This window comes from Cololabis saira, chromosome 6 (assembly GCF_033807715.1).
Source record: "Cololabis saira isolate AMF1-May2022 chromosome 6, fColSai1.1, whole genome shotgun sequence".
In the NCBI taxonomy this organism is placed as follows: domain Eukaryota; kingdom Metazoa; phylum Chordata; class Actinopteri; order Beloniformes; family Belonidae; genus Cololabis; species Cololabis saira.
In genome coordinates this window covers 8488072-8507338 of record NC_084592.1, presented here as the reverse complement: position 1 = coordinate 8507338, position 19267 = coordinate 8488072, and the positions used below count along the sequence as shown (strand labels likewise).

Below are 19267 nucleotides of genomic sequence, written 5' to 3'. Positions count from 1 at the left end.
AATTTTCCAACAAAGTGAATGTTAAAATAATAACATTTATTTTGAATTAGTTTCCGATTGGAGGATGTTCCTCCGGAAGCGCCTCACTGCGCTTGCGCGGAGGGTCGGCGGTTTGTTGTTTTTGTTTGAAATGTGGAGAAAATACGACCGATAAAGTTTTATTTATACCGTTTTCACGTCACTTCATGGTCCTTATTACGGAGATTTGTCCGCAGAAGACAAACGCTCACGCTGGTAGATGTTTGAAAAGGTAAGTTTGAGCTATATTACAATAGAAATAACGAATTAGTTAAACTGCTCATCAGATGTAGGGGCGTTGAAGTTTGTGGAGCTTTATAAGTGGTGAACAGGTTTGGCCTCAACATTGGTAGGGACGACATAACAGCAGAACCTGCATGTACACTTTTTGCTGGGGACGGGACATTAATAAGACCCAACAGACTGGGTGAACGGGGGTTTCAAAGTTTATTTAGACGGGACAATGCATATTCATGAACACTACATTAAGCAGTGTAAATACACCGGGTTTAGCAGAAATGCTAGTTTCCACCCGCAGTCCCCACAAACAACCAGACACACTCACACCTACGGGCAATTTAGAAATGATCAATTAACCTAGCATCCATGTTTTTGGACTGTGGGAGGAAACCGGAGTACCCGGAGGATGGAAGGAGGGAACCCACGCAAGCACGGGGAGAACATGCAAACTCCACACAGAAAGACCTGCTGGGCCTGGGAGTCGAACCGGTGTTGTGAATATTCCAGGATTTTATTAGCAATTTAAATTGCAATATTTGAACATAATTTAAATTATATTAACATACACAATAAATGTATTAAGTGTACTTATTAATAATCTCTTAACTATCCAGAATGCAAAAAATAAACATTTGTCTTAAGACCACTCAACATTGTCTGTCTAAATAAAAAAAATAAATATAACTGAAAAAACTAAAATAAATACAAATGGAACCTTCCTTCAGGTTAAACACTACTGCTTTTGTCCACAAGCACAGCCAAACTCAACAAAAAATGAAAGCTCCTTTGGGCTGCTTTAAGACCACATAAATAAAATGCGAATGAAACTTGGGGAGAAGGGGGTAAACCTCGGTTTGATTTCTTATCTATTTTTGTCCTTCACCACAAGAGTAATACATTGCTTTAATTGGTTGTCTCTTTCACCTTCTTCTCCCTTATTTTCATCTCTAAAATGCATCAGTGGGTTGAGCAATTATGGAAAAAGTCTAAATCAAGATTAATTGAACTTTTTACCTCGATTATGATTAATGTATGATTATCTGAAACAATGTCTGCATAGGTTGCAAATATTTATATTTTCTAAATAATGTAGAAAATAAATAAATACATTTTCACATTTTAATAAATAAATGCACTAATAGGTATTTGGTTTCAAAAATGTCTAAAAGGGTCTAAACCAGGCCGTTTACAAGAAGAAAAGCAGCAGCTTTTTTTTGACTGTCAAACACACACAGACTGGAACCTCTCTCTCTCTCTCTCTCTCTCTCTCTCTCTCTCTCTCTCTCTCTCTCTCTCTCTCTCTCTCTCTCTCTCTCTCTCTCTCTCTCTCAGCAGCTTCTCACTCACTTTTTTCTGGTTCTATAGTTTCCAGCAGAGTTAATATCTATCTATCTATCTATCTATCTATCTATCTATCTATCTATCTATCTATCTATCTATCTATCTATCTATCTATCTATCTATCTATCTATCTATCTATCTATCTGAGACGTTTTTGGTTGCACAAAGCTCCAGATGTTTTCATATGGTGGCAGGTCAGTTAAACAGCTGGACCTTGAAGGTTTCTTTTTAAATGTTTAACATTAATGGAGCCTTTATAACTTTCGGACAATGTCACTTCAGTGGTCACAACTGTGGAGAGGGCAGGAAACCTCTTAGATATTTGAGAAGTCCACATGATGATTTCACCACATAGCTCCACCTCAATGTAGTGTTGCACTCTTGGTCCATATGCTCAGGTGTTTCCCAAATCATTGGCTTTAGGATGAGATACAAAATATTTTCATACATTTATATTGAAAACATATTCTTAAATTGTTGCTGTACTTGACAGTCCTCTAGTATTACATAACTTTTGCAGCCGGTGTTGTTACCACTGACTATTTGTGAGGCACGTTTAATTGATTTCTTTTCAGTGATTAATAGTTGCTTTAAAAAAAAATCCCTTCATTGATTAATTAAGTAATTTTTAATTGAAGGAAATATAGAGATTTAATTATTTGCAAATGCTTGGTTGTTGTTGTTGGGCTTTTTTATACACATTAGGGCCTGTTAATGTTTTTGAAAGCGAATATCAGTGGTGGTAAAATCAGTGTGCACAAAACTTCAGCAAAGATGCAGATTTGTACCAGTGCTGATACTTCAAAAACAACCTTGTTAAATGTTGATGTGTGTGCTCTGTCAAATAAACAAAAGCTAACACTTTTGTGTTATTTCAGGTTCTTTTGATATTAGGGGCTTGGTTTTAATCTGACAATGTTCTCCGGCAAGGCAATGGCACCATCAAAAACCTCAAAACAGACTGCAGCTGCAGTATCAAAGATCAAAAATAAAATTCTCAGTAAGTCGTTCCTTTTGTGGCTTTCAAACATTTGATGAAGGAAGATAAGATGTTCAGTTAACTTCAGTCAAAATCTAACAGTGTCTCACTTGTATCCCAGACACCTCATCCTTCTTCAAGGTCTCACTGAAGACCAACAACAAAGACTTGGCTGTTGCCTTGCAGGCCCAGAAGCAGAGGAGCAGGCAGCTGGAGATGCAGGTGGTGGATCTGCAGAAGCAGATGCAGTCTCTCTGCTTCGAACTGGCCACCAAAAAATACAAACAGAGGAAGCTGGTGAGCATCCTGTGTGATTGTCAGAGTTACAGCGTCAAACAGAACCTTTCTGATCATACTATTGCTGGTTCTGGTGCAGTCTGGTGGAGGTATTGACTGTTGGTGGACTTGCTTTATTCCTACAGCTGCTCATCTTTAAAGACTTGCACAGCAGAACCCTGGAGCACCTGGACATGGCGGTAGACCTCGTCTCAGACAGTGTAAGAATGCCACTCCATATGCTGTCGCATGTTTTTTTTTGTTTTAAATGAGTGAATCATTACACAATATTAAGGGGTACATGCCAAGATTAGGATATTAGTAATTAAATATATAAATGAATGATTATATATTCATGTATGTATGTGTGTGTATATATATATATATATATATATATATATATATATATATATATATATATATATATATATATATGAATGAATTAATTATGTGTTGAGTTTTTCTCTGCCTGCTGGATGATGTTAAACATGGCAGAACTAGGGCTGGGCGATATGGCCTTTTATTAATATCTCGATATTTTTAGGCCATGCCACGATACACGATATATATCTCGATATTTTACATTAAAACATTCTTGTTCATACTGCATTAATATATGCTAATTTTAAACTTTCATGCAAAAAGGGGGAAATCACAACTAAGTAGAATTGACCAAAACTGTATTTATTAAACAGTTACTAAGCAGTGAGCGGCACAAATATAAAAATTTAAGTGAAGCAGAGACGAGAGAGTGAGAAAAGCCTGTAATTTAATGCGCGCGGCTAAAAGCAAATGCGTGACAATGTATACTCGAATATTCACGATGGAGTCATTTTGTACATCGCACAGAGTAGAAGCCGAGATACATCGAATATACTCGATATATCGCCCAGCCCTAGGCAGAAGAATCATTTGATGAACAAAATGCTGTGTAGCAGCTTTTGGACATGTTACTGCTCATGTTTCCAACTTGCGGCCAGTAGTTTTAGGGTGCTTTCACACCTGTACCGTTTCAAGCAGTTGTTCCGATACAGGGAACGCTTCCCCCTAAAGATCGGAACGTTTTGGTATATGTGAACACAGCAATCGCGCCCTGAAACGGTACAAAACAAGCGTTCCGAGATCACCTAGGAGAGGTGGTCTCGGCCCGATTCCAATCGATACCTGAAACGGTTCATTTTTTTTATTTGGAGTGAGAACGTAATCCACACAGCAACCGAGACAACTCCATTCATTGTGTGTGTGCGACCGCGGCGCAAGGAGAGGAGTCGGTCCAGCTCCACCAACTCCTCTCCTATTGGACGTGCGAGATGTCTTCCCAGCACGGCACAAATTAAACATTGTTTGAAATTAAACAATGTTCAATTCGGGCAGGGTTTGCGCAGCGCAAACCCGGCTGCAGCAGGCGGCCTCTCGTCCGCTGCCGGGCTCCGCTCTGCGCCGAGCGCACATAAATGAATGGGTAAAGCCTGATTTATGGTTCCGCGTTAAATCAACGCAGAGCCTACGCCGTACTCTATGCCGTAGGCTCTGCGTTGGTGTAACGCAGAACCATAAATCAGCCTAAAGCCGGCAGCTGCGGTCTGTGCTGCGCTGAAAGGGGCGTGTTGTTTATGCCGGGGTGTGGAAGAGGAAACTCCTTCCGCGTTCATTTGACCAATCAGAGAGCAGCTGGTTCGCGCATGGAATTTGTTATCAGCTTTGAAACGGTACAGACGTTTGCCTTGTGAACACAAACTCCACGAACGAGAAACGGAACAACTGTATCGGTTCAGCCCCTGAATCGGAAAAAAACAAACGGTACAGGTGTGAAAGCACCCTTAATGTCTGTCGGGTCATGGTTCTGATTAGACGGAACTGTTACACATCTACACACCTGGACAAGTTGAGTACAGGAACATGAATGAATAAATTCAGTTCGGATTAACTGAAACTGCACCTTGTTAGTCTCTGTCTTCAATCTCTGTAGTAGTTTTGATATCAAAAGTAACCTATGTAACATTTATTTTTATTGTGGCTACAGCTGCTTGTACTTCCACTGCAAAGTATCCTGGAGACTGGAGTCTGCTGGCCAGCTCTGTGTTTCTGTATTTCTGTTATTTTGAGTTTCAAAAAGTAAAACTTATTTTTACCAAACTCGGAAATTAAAATTGAGTTGTTTAAGAATAAAAATTTTGGGCCATATAAAACATTTCTGTTATCTGTTTGCATCAGGATTCTCCAGGGCTGACAGAAGAATGCAATAATTTGTTTGACGACAACATCAAGGAAAATGTGGTTTCAAAAAGGTCAGAATTAATCGCATTCGCACTGGCCTGCACTTTAAGCTACTTTTTGATTATATTCCCCCCTCCCAACAGCAGTGAAGGACATCTGCTCTTTATTTCTGTTATTTTTCACTCGTATCCATTTTAGTGATCAGGTACTGCTCCAGCCAGACTGTCCAAGTAATGTCTCGAGTCCCAGCAAGACCCCCTCAGTAAAGTTGCCAGTTGAAAACAACAATGAGGATGAAGTCGGTGTCCTAAACAGATTCAGTCAAACCACGGATATCTGTAAAGGTAGGAGCGTTAAATCTGCAGACTTCATTGCAAAGGGTGTGACGATTATCAGCTTTAAGACGCTGCTGTATTTCTCTTTCACAGATAACGCAGATGCTGAGAAAAGGCTTTCAAGCCAGCATTCACACATGACTCTGCAGGCAACGCCCTGTCCGTCCAGGAGCAGCCTGAGGGACGAAGTGGAGCGACTTTCAGTGATATACTCACATTCTGACTTTGACGTCAACTCCGTGCTCTGTCCTCCGAGCATTCAGTCATGTAAAAAGTCCACACCGCCCCTTTCTAGCGATACCAGCGCCCCCATTGATGCCACCCTGAGGACTGAACCTCATGTCAACAGACAAGAGAAAACCCTGCTTCTCGATACAACTATGGAGATGACGCTGAGTAACAGTGGTGAGATCGTCACTGTGGAAACCAAAGCCAAGAAGAAAAAAAAACACTCCCCCAAGCCGAAAGATGCAGCATATCAGGAGAAAGCTGGTGCTTCAAGTGAGGAGCTGCAGAACTTGGTTGGTTCGAAGCCGAGTGAGGAACCCCCTGGGACTTTGGTACAAACACATGAGTTTCCGGAGCTTCAGGAACCCCTAATCAACTCCAAAAATATGACCATGTCTCGTATCCCCAAGCTGGGCACCAATCCACAAACAAAAACTTCAAAGAAAAAATTAAAGTCCTGTGCCCAAGCTTCAGCAGACCTGGACGATTATTTAACGGATCCTAAAGTTATGTTGTCAAATGCCAGCAGAAGTGCGTCAAAGGAAGAAGAAGCACACGTAGCCAGTTCAAAAGTCACCTGCAGACGCTCCAGAAAAAAATGCAGTAGGGTGTCTGGTATTATCCAAAAATCTTCAGAAACCATCCAAAGCCTAGACAGAGAAGAGCAAGTCCACAATGAAGAGGAACAACAGAGCAATAACCAGGAACTACCTGAAGAGTTAATGTTCTCTGGAGGACAGTCAGGACACCTGCAGCAGCCATCTGCTGTTGGCAAGAGGAAGACGCATCACAAACCAAGATGCAGAAAGACATTTATCATCTCTGTTGACACGAACAGCACTTCAATGAACCCGGGTGAGGACCTGATTCCACCTGCAAGATCCAGCGGTGAGAAAGAAGACCTCCAGGAAGTCGTGGACGAAGTCCTCAACACACCTCTCACTCCGTCAGAATCAAGCCCACACACGGAGACCCACAGTTCCTGGAAACAACCACGAGTGGAGACTCGCGAGTCCAGGAGCTGTGAGGAAGGCTGGCTTAATCACGGTCAGGATGAAGTCCCGCCTTCCACGAGTTCAGTTCCAAAACGTAAAAAGGCCAGAAAAGAAACGGATCAGTCCAGCAAGAACACATCCATGCTACCAGATGATAGTGCTGAGCTTTTAAATAAGAAGCATAAAAAGAAGAAGAAAAACCACAGCAACCTAGAGTCTTTGTGTGACCCTGACCGCAGGGATGACCTTCCTCTCTGCAGCATCGAGCATCCTGAAGTCGGTAAAGAACTTACCGAGGATTTACAAACGCTGTCCAGAAAGGACGGGCCTGACATCTCTGAACGTCCAGATGAGTCAAAACGGACAAGGTCCAGGACTAATTCAAAGCTCCATAGAAAGGCATCAACTCCGCAGGAGGCCACAAACGCCAGGGAGACATTCGTCGCCTACAGACGGAAAACTAAACAGAAGGACAAATGGGAAAGTTTGTGTGGGGCTATGTCGGCAGCTCTGGACCTCAGCGATGATGTGTTGAACCAGAATGTGGACGATCTGCTGACGGATGAGCTGCCCGGCGACATCAGCACTGCATACACAGAGCCGGCTTCTTTACCCAGCACCCCCAGCAGGGGGACATGTGACTGGGTGTCGGTGACTGAGGCGTCTCCCGCTGTCACACACGAGCCCGCTCCAGGTATGGTCATGGTTATTTTCCAGCCTGCTGTGCTTTTCATTAGCACATCCTCATATTTTAGAGTCACGTTTACTCATCCACCTGAGCTGTTTCTGTGCAAACATGTTTTTGTATAGATGGTTGTAGAGATGGACAGCCTCTGCCATCTTTCACTGGTTGATTATAATACTCTACGCAGCGGATAATAGAGCATACATTAAATTTCAACTTTTCAAAACAGAAAAGGCAGGCAGGTCAAAGAATAAGAAGCAACACTGAGTGATTGGTGAATGTACAGGAAAAACTAAACGGATGTAGTTTTTTCCAAGATGATTGACAGCGGTTTACTCTGTGCTGCAACAGGACGAATTTTAACAACAGTGACCAACAACATGGAAAGCCCAGGGAACGAAGACGGGGGGAAAACCAGGAGGAGGAAGTGCGTGGTGAATTATAAAGAGCCGCCCCTGAACAGGTGATTATGTCGCATCAGGAAGCCGCAGTTAAAAGGTCAGACTGGCGAGAAGTCTGACTCTAAAGATGAAGGCCCCTGCTGATGCTCAATATGCTGTAACGATAGAGAGTGGGCTGTCACGTAGAGTTGACGCCTTCATTTATTTGCAAAAACAACAGAATCCACGAAAACATTGGAGTGTAATGTAAGAAATCACTTAGAAATGAAAAGCAGAGCTCATTGATCACCGGCCAGATCAGTGCGGATGTAGTTTGCAAACGTTGATTGATATTCCATATTTTTTCCCGTTAATTTCTGTGTTTGATCATTTACGACGTGGTACTTGTGTTTATTTTTCAACAGCAAAATAAGGCGCGGCGATCAGTTCACCGAAACCACTTTTTTGAGGTCTCCGGTTTTTAAGAATGAGAGGAAGAAGAAGCAGAGGAAGAAGATGAACTGATTATTCTACTCTTTTTAACTTTTTGTTCTAGTTTTTAAGACCAATAAACTTGCTTTTTACAGTTTTTAGTTTATTAACAAGGGTGGAAATGACTGTGTCTGGAAGAACTTCTCTTAAGTACACATTTGAAGGACTTGTGGTAACTTATCGAAAAATGCAATTCTTAATTAATCCATGTCGCTCATAAACAATATTTTTTTGGTCAAACAGAAGTTATTCTCAGCTGCACCTGAATGCAAAACACTTACCATCAACCCCACTAATACTAGCAAATATCTGCTTTTCCTTCAATGCATCAGAAGTAAAGATCTGATGTAAACATGTTCCTTAAACACTTGTTTGTTTTTACATGACCTGTATCTGTTTTTGAACTACTGCTCCTGGTTGACCCTGTTGCGGCCAGTATCTGATGAATCCACCGCTGCTCTGGTCGAGACTGGCGGCTTGTGAATTATTCACTCGTGGCTGCACATCCGATACACGTGCTCCACTTCTTGCTCTCCTGCACAGGTTAAAGACTCATAGTTGCACAACTCCAGCCGAGAATGTTTTAGGGTTATTTGTGAGCATTGTAAGAGTGTTGCACTGAGCTCCAGTTCATCCCCAGGCAGCGGTGGGCGGTGAGTACAAATGCTTTGTTTTACTTGTGTTGTTGTGTATCCGTCCTCACGGCTGCATCCTTGGCTGTATAAAAAACAAAACAACCTTATCTTGGCTAATGCAAGCAAACATCTCCTGTTTTACTGAGCTCGCATCCCCACCTTTAAAGACAATTCTGTCCATTTGTTTCAGAAACACACTGTTCACAGTTCTTTGTTTTTAAGAAACTTTGTGTTGTAGATTATTGTTTTATAATTCAAATTAAAAGACAAAACATTTAACAACAAAAGTATTGATTCTGTACTTTTTTACCATCTCACCTGGCAACAGTTCCAGTCTAGTTTCTTACATACTTTCTAGTCTTCTGAAATATTGCCCGAAGGAATGAAAGCACCGGGCTCTTCTGTGTGAAATTCGGTGGAGTTCCTCAGAGATCGACCCTGAGACCACTTGTTAACATTTTCCAAATGAAAGGTCTTTCTGATGGTGCGATGGATATCAACGACACCTTGCAGGATTAAAGCTGGGTAGTTTCCGTCTGGATTTTCTCCACGTGGGTTTTCTAATTCTGCTGCATCATCATAAAGCACATAAGCATGTCTGGTTAGTGATTTCAAATTATTCATCGTAGTGAGTGTGCGTGGCTGTTTGTCTCCGTGATGGACTGGTGACTTGTGCAGGGTGGACCCCAACTCTGGCTGGTGGCAGCTGGGATACAATAGGCAACCCCACACCACCACCCCCTGCTGATGATGTGATGTACTCTGCTGCAAAAACCTTTCACTACTGTCCGCTACCTGTGCAATTCAAAACCTGCCCTGAATCTAATCAAACCTACTCCATCACAATGTTTTAGGGTTCGGAGATTTAGTATTTTAATACAAAACTATTTAAAATGTTTTTTTTTAAAAGCTGACAATATTCTTTGGTGTTAATAAAATGTTGATATATTGTACTGCAGCTGGTTGGTTTAGGGTGAGGAGTTTTCTGCTACCCACTTCAAGGTGAATGTACTGTGATGTGAAGTTTTGTTGGCGACAAAGACAAGATATTCAGATTCAAATTATTTTATTAATTCCCAAAGGGAAACCCAGTGGTTGCTGTAGTAATTTAACTCTCTTCACAGACTCAATTTAGATGTTTATAGCTGTGGGCAGGAAGGGTCTCCTGTAGCGGTCCGTGCTGCAGCGGATCTGAAGAAACCTCTGACGGAAGAATCACTGTGTTGTGAAGAGGATGCTCAAAGTTGGCCATGACCTTCATTTAATGAGGTATCCTCCTTTGCAGCTCCAGAGGCTCCAGCCATCCTTCTTTATCAGTTTGTCGAGTTTCTCTAAGTCTCTGGTTCTGATGCTGCTCCCCAACACATGGCTGCAGATGTGACTGAACTCTCCACAACAGACTTATAGAAGATATTTAACATCGTCCTGCAAACGCTGAAGGACCTAGCCTTCCTTTATAAGTAAAGCTCTGTGTTCTAAACATGCTCAGTGTTGTCCAGGTGAACACCGAGGTATTTATACTTTACAGAGTCCTCACAAACACCAGGAAACTGGACCATCTTACACCGGTCATGAAATCACTACATTGGCTTCCAGTTAGTCAAAGGATAGAGTTTAAAATCTTACTGCTGGTCTACAAAGACCTGAATGGTCTTGGACCAAAATACATGCTGGATCTGTTAGTTCCTATGAAGCTCCGACCCCTGAGGTTCATCTGGATCTGGTTTGTTGTGGTTCCAAGAACCAGAACCAAGCAAGGTGAGGCAGCGTTCAGTTATTCTGCTCCTCACCGGTGGAACAAACTTCCTGTAGACCTGAGGTCTGCTGCAACTGTCAGCTCCTTTAAATCAGGGCTAAAAACATTACTGTTTACTGAAGCGTACTCCTAAATTAAATACTTACCTGCTGTACTCTACTGCCCTTACTTTTTAACAACTTTTGCTTTTTATTATTTTACCTCTTTTCATATCATTTTATTTGTTATTTACTGTTTAATTGTGTCTTGCTGCTTTTAATGTTGATGTAAAGCACTTTGAATTACCTTGTGTTGAAATGTGCTATACAAATAAACTTGCCTTGCCTTGCCCATACTCCTCCACCTCCTCCACTTCTCCCTTGATGGAAAAATATCTCATATCATATCTCATATCCCTCATATCTGGCACTTTAAAAACCTCATGTTGCACATTTTCTCTCTTTTCATTATTATATATTTGCTCTTGTATTGTATTGCACCAATCACCACAACAAATTCCTTGTGTGTGTTTAACAAACTTGGCAATAAACCTTTTTCTGATTTCTGATGGAAAAAGTATTCGACTTCATCCTGGCTGTCCAAAAATCCACAATCCTCTCCTTTGTATTGTTCACATTCAAGATAAGATGATTGTTCCCACACCATGCCAGTTTCACCAGCATTGTGTACTCAGTCTCTTGTCCATCACACAATATGATAGGAAGCAGGATCATTCTAGTCTCGTCCGGGTCTACGATGTTAAAGTTCTCTGCAAGTCAGATGAGTTCATTGATTTAGACATTTTCACTCAGGTAGCCACAAAGTGACATGGTTGTGTTTGTTTTAAAGTTCGTTAGTTGAGATACAAATGTATGTGTTTTTTAAGGGAAATCCCAGAAATAAAACAACCCTGCATCTATTATTTCTGTACCTACTTCCTCCTGTTCACTGTCACATTATTCAGCTGGAGCCTGAAACAGATGTCTTTGATCAGAAGGTAAAATCACTGACTGAAAGTGTGAAAAAGCAAAGACCAACCTGAAGCCGTGACACTGGTCCAGTCCAGCTCACATCTTAGGGATCATTACAATTGATTTTTGAGGCAACTGGAAAGAGCGATGCTGATGTTTCTCTGTTGCTTCTGCTGCACCGTGATGAAGAGATCACACCCAGGAAATGGAAGGAAGGCGGCTGAAGCGAGATGTTGAGGCTCTCATGTGAGTGGATTACTGAAGCACAAGCTGCAAGGTATATTCACAAAAAAATGGCAACAAATGAGTAATGGGTTGTTGTTTTTTTTTTGTTCTTCCTACCGTCCAAACAGCGGCGATTACATCGGACAGAAGATCAGGGAGCAGTCCTTCGATCCAACTGGGAGGAGAGTCTCCACCATGCTGGACGAGCTGGTAAAGAGTCGACACGCAGAGCTGCTGCAGTGACATGACCTCTGCTGAAACCTGAAGGCCCGTGTGCGTGTGCGTGTGTGTGTGTGTGTGTGTGTGTGTGTGTGTGTGTGTGTGTGTGTGTGTGTGTGTGTGTGTGTGTGTGTGTGTGTGTGTGTGTGTGTGTGTGTGTGTGTGTGTGTGTGTGTGTGTCTCTCACAGGCTCACTATGACCTGGCCATCAGCGTCGCTCTGTGGTGGCTCAACAAAGGGGATGGACGGGAAGTGCTGGATACAGACATCATGTGCGTTTGTTACGCCTCAGGAAGAGAACATTTACAGGACTGTCTCAGAAAATTAGAATATTGTGATAAAGTTCTTTATTTTCTGTAATGCAATTAAAAAAACTAAAATGTCATACATTCTGCATTCATTACAAATCAACTGAAATATTGAAAGTCTTTTATTATTTTAATATTGCTGATTATGGCTTACAGTTTAAGATTAAGATTCCCAGAATATTCTAATTTTTTTAGATAGGATATTTGAGTTTTCTTAAGATGTAAGCCATGATCAGCAATATTAAAATAATAAAAGGCTTGCAATATTTCAGTTGATTTGTAATGAATCCAGAATGTATGACATTTTTGCATTACAGAAAATAAAGGTCTTTATCACAATATTCAAATTTTCTGAGACAGTCCTGTATATGCGTTCAATACGCTAACGCAGAAGGATGTGGTTTAGTAAATGACCCTCCAGTCTTTTGATCTTTAATTACCGACATGCATGAAGTGTCCTACACTAAGATTGTTCCCATGTTCATCTGCAGCGGAGCCACATGCAGCCTTGGCAGTGCTCCATATCCAGACCGCCTGCAGCGGGAGGCCATGATCCTGTCGTCCTTCGCTGGGATTATTATGGTGAGAGCATCACTCTTTTCTTTTCTTTTCTGGAAGTAAATAAATTGGGGTTTTGTTTCCGAGTTGTGTACAAGAAGGAACAGTGTTTAATGCTGTTGTTTGGGTGTAAACATATGCTCAGTGGAGTTAAACTTAAGTTTTTTAAATGATTGAACCTGTGTGCATGTTTCAGAGCAGCCTGCCGCTTGATGACATCTTGGGTCTGTACAGGTGCAAACCTGCTGTTTTATACCCCAACCGTCACTCTCAGGTACGCAATGTGTCCTTTGTTGTCTTGTTTGTGAAATCATTTTTGCATTACATAAACATCTGTCAGTGTTTTTCTCTCCTGCACAACCTCAGGGGGCCATCGTGTATCCCTTCACCCTGTCCCACCACCCGTATGCCATGCTGGGATCCTGCAACGCTGTGCTCCACTCCAAGAAGCACAGTGAGTGTGAGCGCGAGCGTGTTGGTGTCGTTTCATACCGGCTTTCTTTGTAAAGAGTCCATGAAACTACCATCTTTAACTGCTTTTCAGGGTTTTGATACCGACCTCACAGAATAAGTTGAAGTTGGGCTTTTTCTTGAGAATCAAGCAAAAAAGAGACTTGTCTCTGCTACTTTTACATCTGAGCTGGATTGTGGGGATATGAATTATACTGTATGCAGGCCTCACACACACTGGACACAGTCCCCCATGGAACTGTGAGGTTCCTCGGTAACCTCAAAGCTTTTACCCACCACTGAACCCGTAGACTTGGACACCGGCTCAGTTTACCGCCAAGGATCTGGCCTCATTGCTACGACGGAGCATTAGGGCCACACTAAGACAAAAAAAAAAAATGGAAATTACGAGAATAAAGTCGTAAAATTACGAGAATAAAGTCGTAATATTACGAGAATTAAGTCGTAAAGTTACGAGAATAAAGTCGTAATATTACGAGAATAAAGTCGTAATATTACGAGAATGAAGTCGTAAAATTACGAGAATAAAGTCGTAATATTACGAGAATAAAGTCGTAAAATTACGAGAATAAAGTCGTAATATTACGAGAATAAAGTCGTAATTTATGTCTATTTCGAAGAAGGAGCTACGGAAGAGTATTGGGCCAGGCAGGAGAAAAATACAAGTTGAAATGCTGAGGAAAAAAGGCGAAATTTTGACTTTATTCACGACATTACGACTTTTTTCTCGAAGTGCACAATGAAAAAAATCTTCCACTCTCAAATTTTTTTTCTCTTGCATGGCATAATACTCTTCCGTACATTGCATGATTTTAAACATCATTTCAATATTCTACATGCATACACGTCTGGTTGTAGATGCTATGAGGGATTACTGTGATCATGATTACAGTCCCCTTTGAAACCTTTATGTAAGCAGTCTTTGTGGTGTTTATGTACATATTTTACGTTTATAGTTTACGTTTATAGTACTCTTGTGCTCTTAACCGCTGCCTGTCTTGATCAGGGCACTCTTGAAAGAGGGTTGGGGTTCGGTTGTTTATGTAATAACTGCTCGGGGGTCATGTTCTGGGTCTCTGAAAAGCTCCTAGAGGAGACTTGTTGTAATAGGCTTAGTTCACGTCAGCAAACCACACCTCAACTAACTGGACTCCAGATGTGCAAACTACCAGCTGCAGTTTACTTTTCTTTAAGTAATTTGTGTGCAGGTTCACTCAAAGTCTATTATTTTGACTTATATGAAGATTAAATTCAATTTCTTAAAGCAGGAAACCAGTTATGCTCAGTGCATTTCCTCTCCTTGTACTCTGGTGATACAGAAGTGTGAATTTAAATCTGAGAAACTCAAGAAATTCTCTTCAGGTCATCAAACGTAGCTAATTCATTATGTTAAAAATGTTGCAGATGATAAGATGAACAAGTGGCTGTCTGAGCGGGCGAAAGCAAGCATAACAGCCCGACGAGTCCAAGTGAAATCATCATCTTCCTCCTCGTCTCAGTCCTTTCTCAGTGTGAGTAGCTGTCTCCAGTCCTTTGTGTTTGACTTTATCTGAACCAAGAGTCATCCCAGTTCTCCCATCGAGTATCCTCTTACAAGTACTAAGCTACTCTGCTGCCACCCGGTGGTGGAAACGCTCATCTTCTCGTGCTCTTCCTCTTTCAGGATGGTAGTGATTGTCAGCAGGGAGCAGCTGAGCACTACGAGGGATCACAAGAGTCTCTGCAGGACTGAAATCAGCATCCAGCAGCTAGGTTTTTGTCCTTGGAGCAGAAATCTGCAGCTCATCTGATTTCAGTGTGGACACTTTATTCTCTCTCTGCTTCTTTCATCGCTGCACGCCACTAAATTCAACCTGTCAAACCCTCAGGAATCCCTGCAAAATACGTTCCAACACCTGAGCAGAACTGGGAATCTTCCTCCTAAAAGCTGAGCGGTTTCTCAAAATAAAAAGAAGATAAATAAATATATATCCACATAAAAGCCCATCATTTCTCAGCCTCTGAAGAATCATGTTCAAGAGCAGTCAGCAACTCATCCTCCAACACAGCCAGTGATGGATATTTACAATGAACTTCAATAAAAGCAATCTTAATATGTACCGAAATTCATTAAGTTCTTCCTGTGCCCATTCTCTCATCGTAAGGGGGGGGGGGGGGTCAGGGCGCCTTCCAGGTATCTTCCAGGAGGTGTGCTTTGGACACATCATATTGGGAAGGAGACCTGAAGGTAGATCCTGGACTTCCTGGGGAGATTACCTCTCTGGGCTTTCTTGGGAATAACTAATAACTTAATGCGCCCCCCTTAATTACAGCCTTATGGCTTAAATGGGATAAAGAGCAGTCAGATGCTGCAGATAAAGTGCATTAATTCAATATCAGCTTGTGCAAAACCTCTATTAAAGCAGAGGCATAGTCTCTTTAACAGTCTAAATCAATCAGGTGTGCGTTAAAACAACCCCAAGAAGAAAAGTCATCAGCTATAATCTTGGAGAAGCAACTACTGCAGCTTGGATGGATTATAAAACCGTTAAAAAAACTTCTTGGTGCACATTGTTTTCCAGTTACTTACAAATGGGAAACATTCAAGACCGTGTTCCCAGAAGTGGATGTCATTGCGATCTCACCTCAAGATCAGACTGATCACTGCTCAGATAAAATTGATGTGTATGATTTCAACTGGATGAACTGAGTACGGCTAGAGAGATATGAGTGAAACCAGTCCAGGGGTGTGTCAGTTATACCTTTAGTCCTTGTAGAGTAAACAGCAACCACTCGGAATTTTTACAGGCTTTAGTATCTTAAATGTTCAAGTCAATGACTGTAGAATTAGAAAAAGAACATGGCAGCACAGCTTAGGTTTGCAAAGCTGCCTCTGAACAAACCACAAGCTAATTCCTTTGGAGAGTTGAGTGAAGATGTTTGGGCCTAACCCACATCGCCATGGTCAGGAAACGTGGCTGTCAAGCACGGCCATGGAGGGGTGATGATTTGGCTTGTTTTTGAAGTGCAAGTCAATAAATGTGAGACAATGATTTGTAGACAATGTAACAAGACAATGACTTCAAACACGACAGCAAATATATAACTGAAAAACAGAAGCATCAAGGTGATGCCACCGGTTCAATCAAAGTCCAGAGGTCAGCTTGCTCTGGAGGGACCGTATCACAGTGACTGCAAACGTCAGTGAACCGTGGCAATGTCATAAAGAAGAGTGGGCCCAAAATCCCTCTATGTTAAAAAATTGATAACGTCGTGCAGAAAATGATCACTTCAACTTATGGCGCATGCGCTGGAGCACAAAGCGTGATATGACACAAAGAACAAGCATCTCTCTGAGCTGTTTCTGTGAAAGAGTCAAAGTTTCTGGTAAACTTCAAACAGTCAAAGGCTGCTCTGTTATGTGATGACCTCTGACATTCTGCCATCAGTGGATTAAAAAAAAAACAAAACCAAAAAAACCACAACAAAACACGTCTCTGATGTCGATATCAATAAAGAGGGCATGGTTGCGCAGTAATTTGCCTGGTAGGACTTTTGCACTGATGATTCAGGGATTTTCGTTCTATGCCCAGGATCGAGACTTTTGGCAGTGATGCCAGCATGGTAAATCCCTGCTCTTTGAAAAAACAGATGAAGTGGGATCTGCTAAGCCTTTGATTGAGGTTTATATAGCGGGGCTCTGGTCCTGCAAAGCAACACAAACATTTCCGTAGGTGACTGGCTCCAACACCGTTTGCAGGATGAGTAGTAAGGTAAGAGGGCATTTCAAATACCACATTTTCTGTCTTTGATGATCTTCACATGTATGAAAGTTGCCTTATGGGTAATTTACTTTTGAGTCACATAATTGAGGCTGAAGCAACTAAACATTGAGAGTATTTGCTCTTCCTCTGGACTCAGATCACATTCTACGAGGACAGGAACTTCCAGGGCCGCTCACATGAGTGTGACACCGACTGTCCCGATATGCACCCCCACTTCAGCCGCTGCAACTCCATCAAGGTGGAGAGTGGCTGCTGGGTGCTGTATGAGAAGCCCAACTACACCGGTTACCAGTATGTCCTGACCAGAGGGGAGTACCCAGACTACCAGCGCTGGATGGGCTACAACGACACCATCCGCTCCTGCAGAACCTTCAATTATGTGAGTGCATCAAGTCAGGGGAGATGACAGACAGCTACACGCAGCTACTGGTGCTTTGTTGTTTAAGACCATAAATGGTTCATTTGCTCTTGTCTTCTGCATTATTTTACACTCGTAACATCGAAAAGTGTAAATGTAAAGTTTCCAAACGAGATGGATTCGCCTGCAGAAGAGGGATTTCTTTCCATCGTCATGCATTCAATCACTGAAACAAGGGTTCTGCTTCAGTGTCTGTCTGAAAATGCGTGTCCTGTGTGAATCATGCATGGATTGAAAATGAACCGATGCATTGGTCTGACACCAGCCTCTATACTGGGTGTTTTGTGTCTGCAGACCAGCGAGGGGCCCTACCGCATGCGCATCTACGAGCGCCCCAACTTCCAGGGCCAGATGATGGAGTTCAGCGAGGACTGCGAGTCTGTGCAGGACCACTTCCGCAGCCGTGACATCTACTCATGCAACGTCATGGACGGCTACTGGACCCTGTACGAGCACCCCAACTACCGCGGTCGCCAGTACTTCATGAGGCCCGGCGAGTACCGCAAGTTCAGCGACTGGGGGGCCACCTGCGCCACCACTGGCTCCTTCCGCAAAATCACAGAGTTTTAACTCCTTTATTTACATTTCAGCTTCCTCATGTGAAGAATGCTGCTAATGTTGACAACATAATGTGTCTGTAATTGACCCAACATATCAGTAACACATTGTTATAATTCACTTAATAAATGGAGCTACTGTATACTATTTCCTCTGCCTGAGAATAAATGTTTTGGTATCATCTGCTTTAAGTAACTGGCTCGTAAAAAAGGCCATTTTGTGCACAAACGTCCAGCGTTTCAATCCAATGAAACTAGGGGTGTAACGGTACACAAAAATCTCGGTTCGGTACGTACCTCGGTTTGGAGGTCACGGTTCGGTTCATTTTCGGTACAGTAAGAAAACAAAATGCAAAATATAAACGTGCTAGTTGTTTATTACACACACACAAAATAACATTGGCTCTACGTGTGCCGGCGCTAGGACCCCACGGACGCATGGTGTGTCGTCGGGCTGTGTTTTCTTCATGCTTCCCTGCAGCATCACATGCAAACACAAACACGTACCTGGCAGAAACATTTCTTTATATAATGTTGTCTGTCGCCCGCGATATTTTTTCTTTTTTTGACGGCGCCATAGTTGGCTGGCTACAAACTCTATACATCCCATAATGTATAATAATATGCCCGCGCTCTCAGCAGCGGTACTCGCATCGTTAAGGCTGATTTATGGTGCCGCGTTACACCAACGCAGATCCTACGCCGTAGGGTACGCAGCGAGGGGCCGTACGGTGCACGTCGCTGCGTACCCTACGGCGTAGGATCTACGTCGATTTAAGGCCGAACCATAATTCAGGCTTTACTAGGCAACGAAGCAGGTTGACTCACGTTGCAGAACAGCGCTGCAGAGGCGCTCATAAACGTAAATGATCATTGTTTGGTTTTTTTAGGCCTGGCCAGGCCCCGCCAGGCCTAAACAATTGTAGGGGAAACACTGGACTTGTCACAATTATGTGCTTAGCTCTTTAGTTCTTCATTAGTTAGTGCTTTTTTCTTTAATCTTAATACTTTCTCGGTGTGAGCGCAACTGCAGCAGCGCTCTGCTTCACAACGTGCGGTCCTCTACTTAATATGTCCGTGTGGAAACTCGTTCGGTACGCCTCCGTTCCGAACCAAACACGCTATACCGAACGGTTCAATACAAATACATGTACCGTTACACCCCTAGATGAAACACAAGAAACACACATGAAACACAAATTTGTACCAGATTTTATTAA

The 19267-nt window shown here is 42.3% G+C and overlaps 3 protein-coding genes across 3 annotated transcripts; all 3 read left to right on the top strand.

The window, feature by feature from the left end:
- Nucleotides 1-87: 87 nt before the first annotated feature.
- Nucleotides 88-9129, top strand: sgo2 (shugoshin 2). Its single transcript, XM_061723180.1, has 9 exons — nucleotides 88-250; nucleotides 2478-2599; nucleotides 2700-2875; nucleotides 3001-3075; nucleotides 5069-5142; nucleotides 5270-5415; nucleotides 5500-7323; nucleotides 7666-7777; nucleotides 8120-9129. The coding sequence occupies exons 2-9, from the start codon at nucleotides 2515-2517 to the stop codon at nucleotides 8217-8219; spliced, it is 2592 nt and encodes an 863-aa protein (XP_061579164.1). The 5' UTR covers nucleotides 88-250; nucleotides 2478-2514; the 3' UTR covers nucleotides 8220-9129.
- A 2603-nt stretch (nucleotides 9130-11732) lies between these two features.
- LOC133446352 (uncharacterized protein C2orf80-like) lies at nucleotides 11733-15387 on the top strand. The gene is made up of 8 exons (XM_061724367.1): nucleotides 11733-11773; nucleotides 11881-11962; nucleotides 12161-12243; nucleotides 12771-12861; nucleotides 13034-13111; nucleotides 13204-13291; nucleotides 14713-14819; nucleotides 14972-15387. Exons 1-8 carry the CDS (start codon nucleotides 11733-11735, stop codon nucleotides 15038-15040), a joined length of 639 nt encoding a protein of 212 aa, XP_061580351.1. The 3' UTR covers nucleotides 15041-15387.
- Nucleotides 15388-16908: 1521 nt separating this feature from the next.
- LOC133445783 (gamma-crystallin M2-like) lies at nucleotides 16909-18195 on the top strand. Its single transcript, XM_061723217.1, has 3 exons — nucleotides 16909-17060; nucleotides 17209-17451; nucleotides 17785-18195. Exons 1-3 carry the CDS (start codon nucleotides 17049-17051, stop codon nucleotides 18058-18060), a joined length of 531 nt encoding a protein of 176 aa, XP_061579201.1. The 5' UTR covers nucleotides 16909-17048; the 3' UTR covers nucleotides 18061-18195.
- The last annotated feature ends 1072 nt before the right edge of the window (nucleotides 18196-19267 follow it).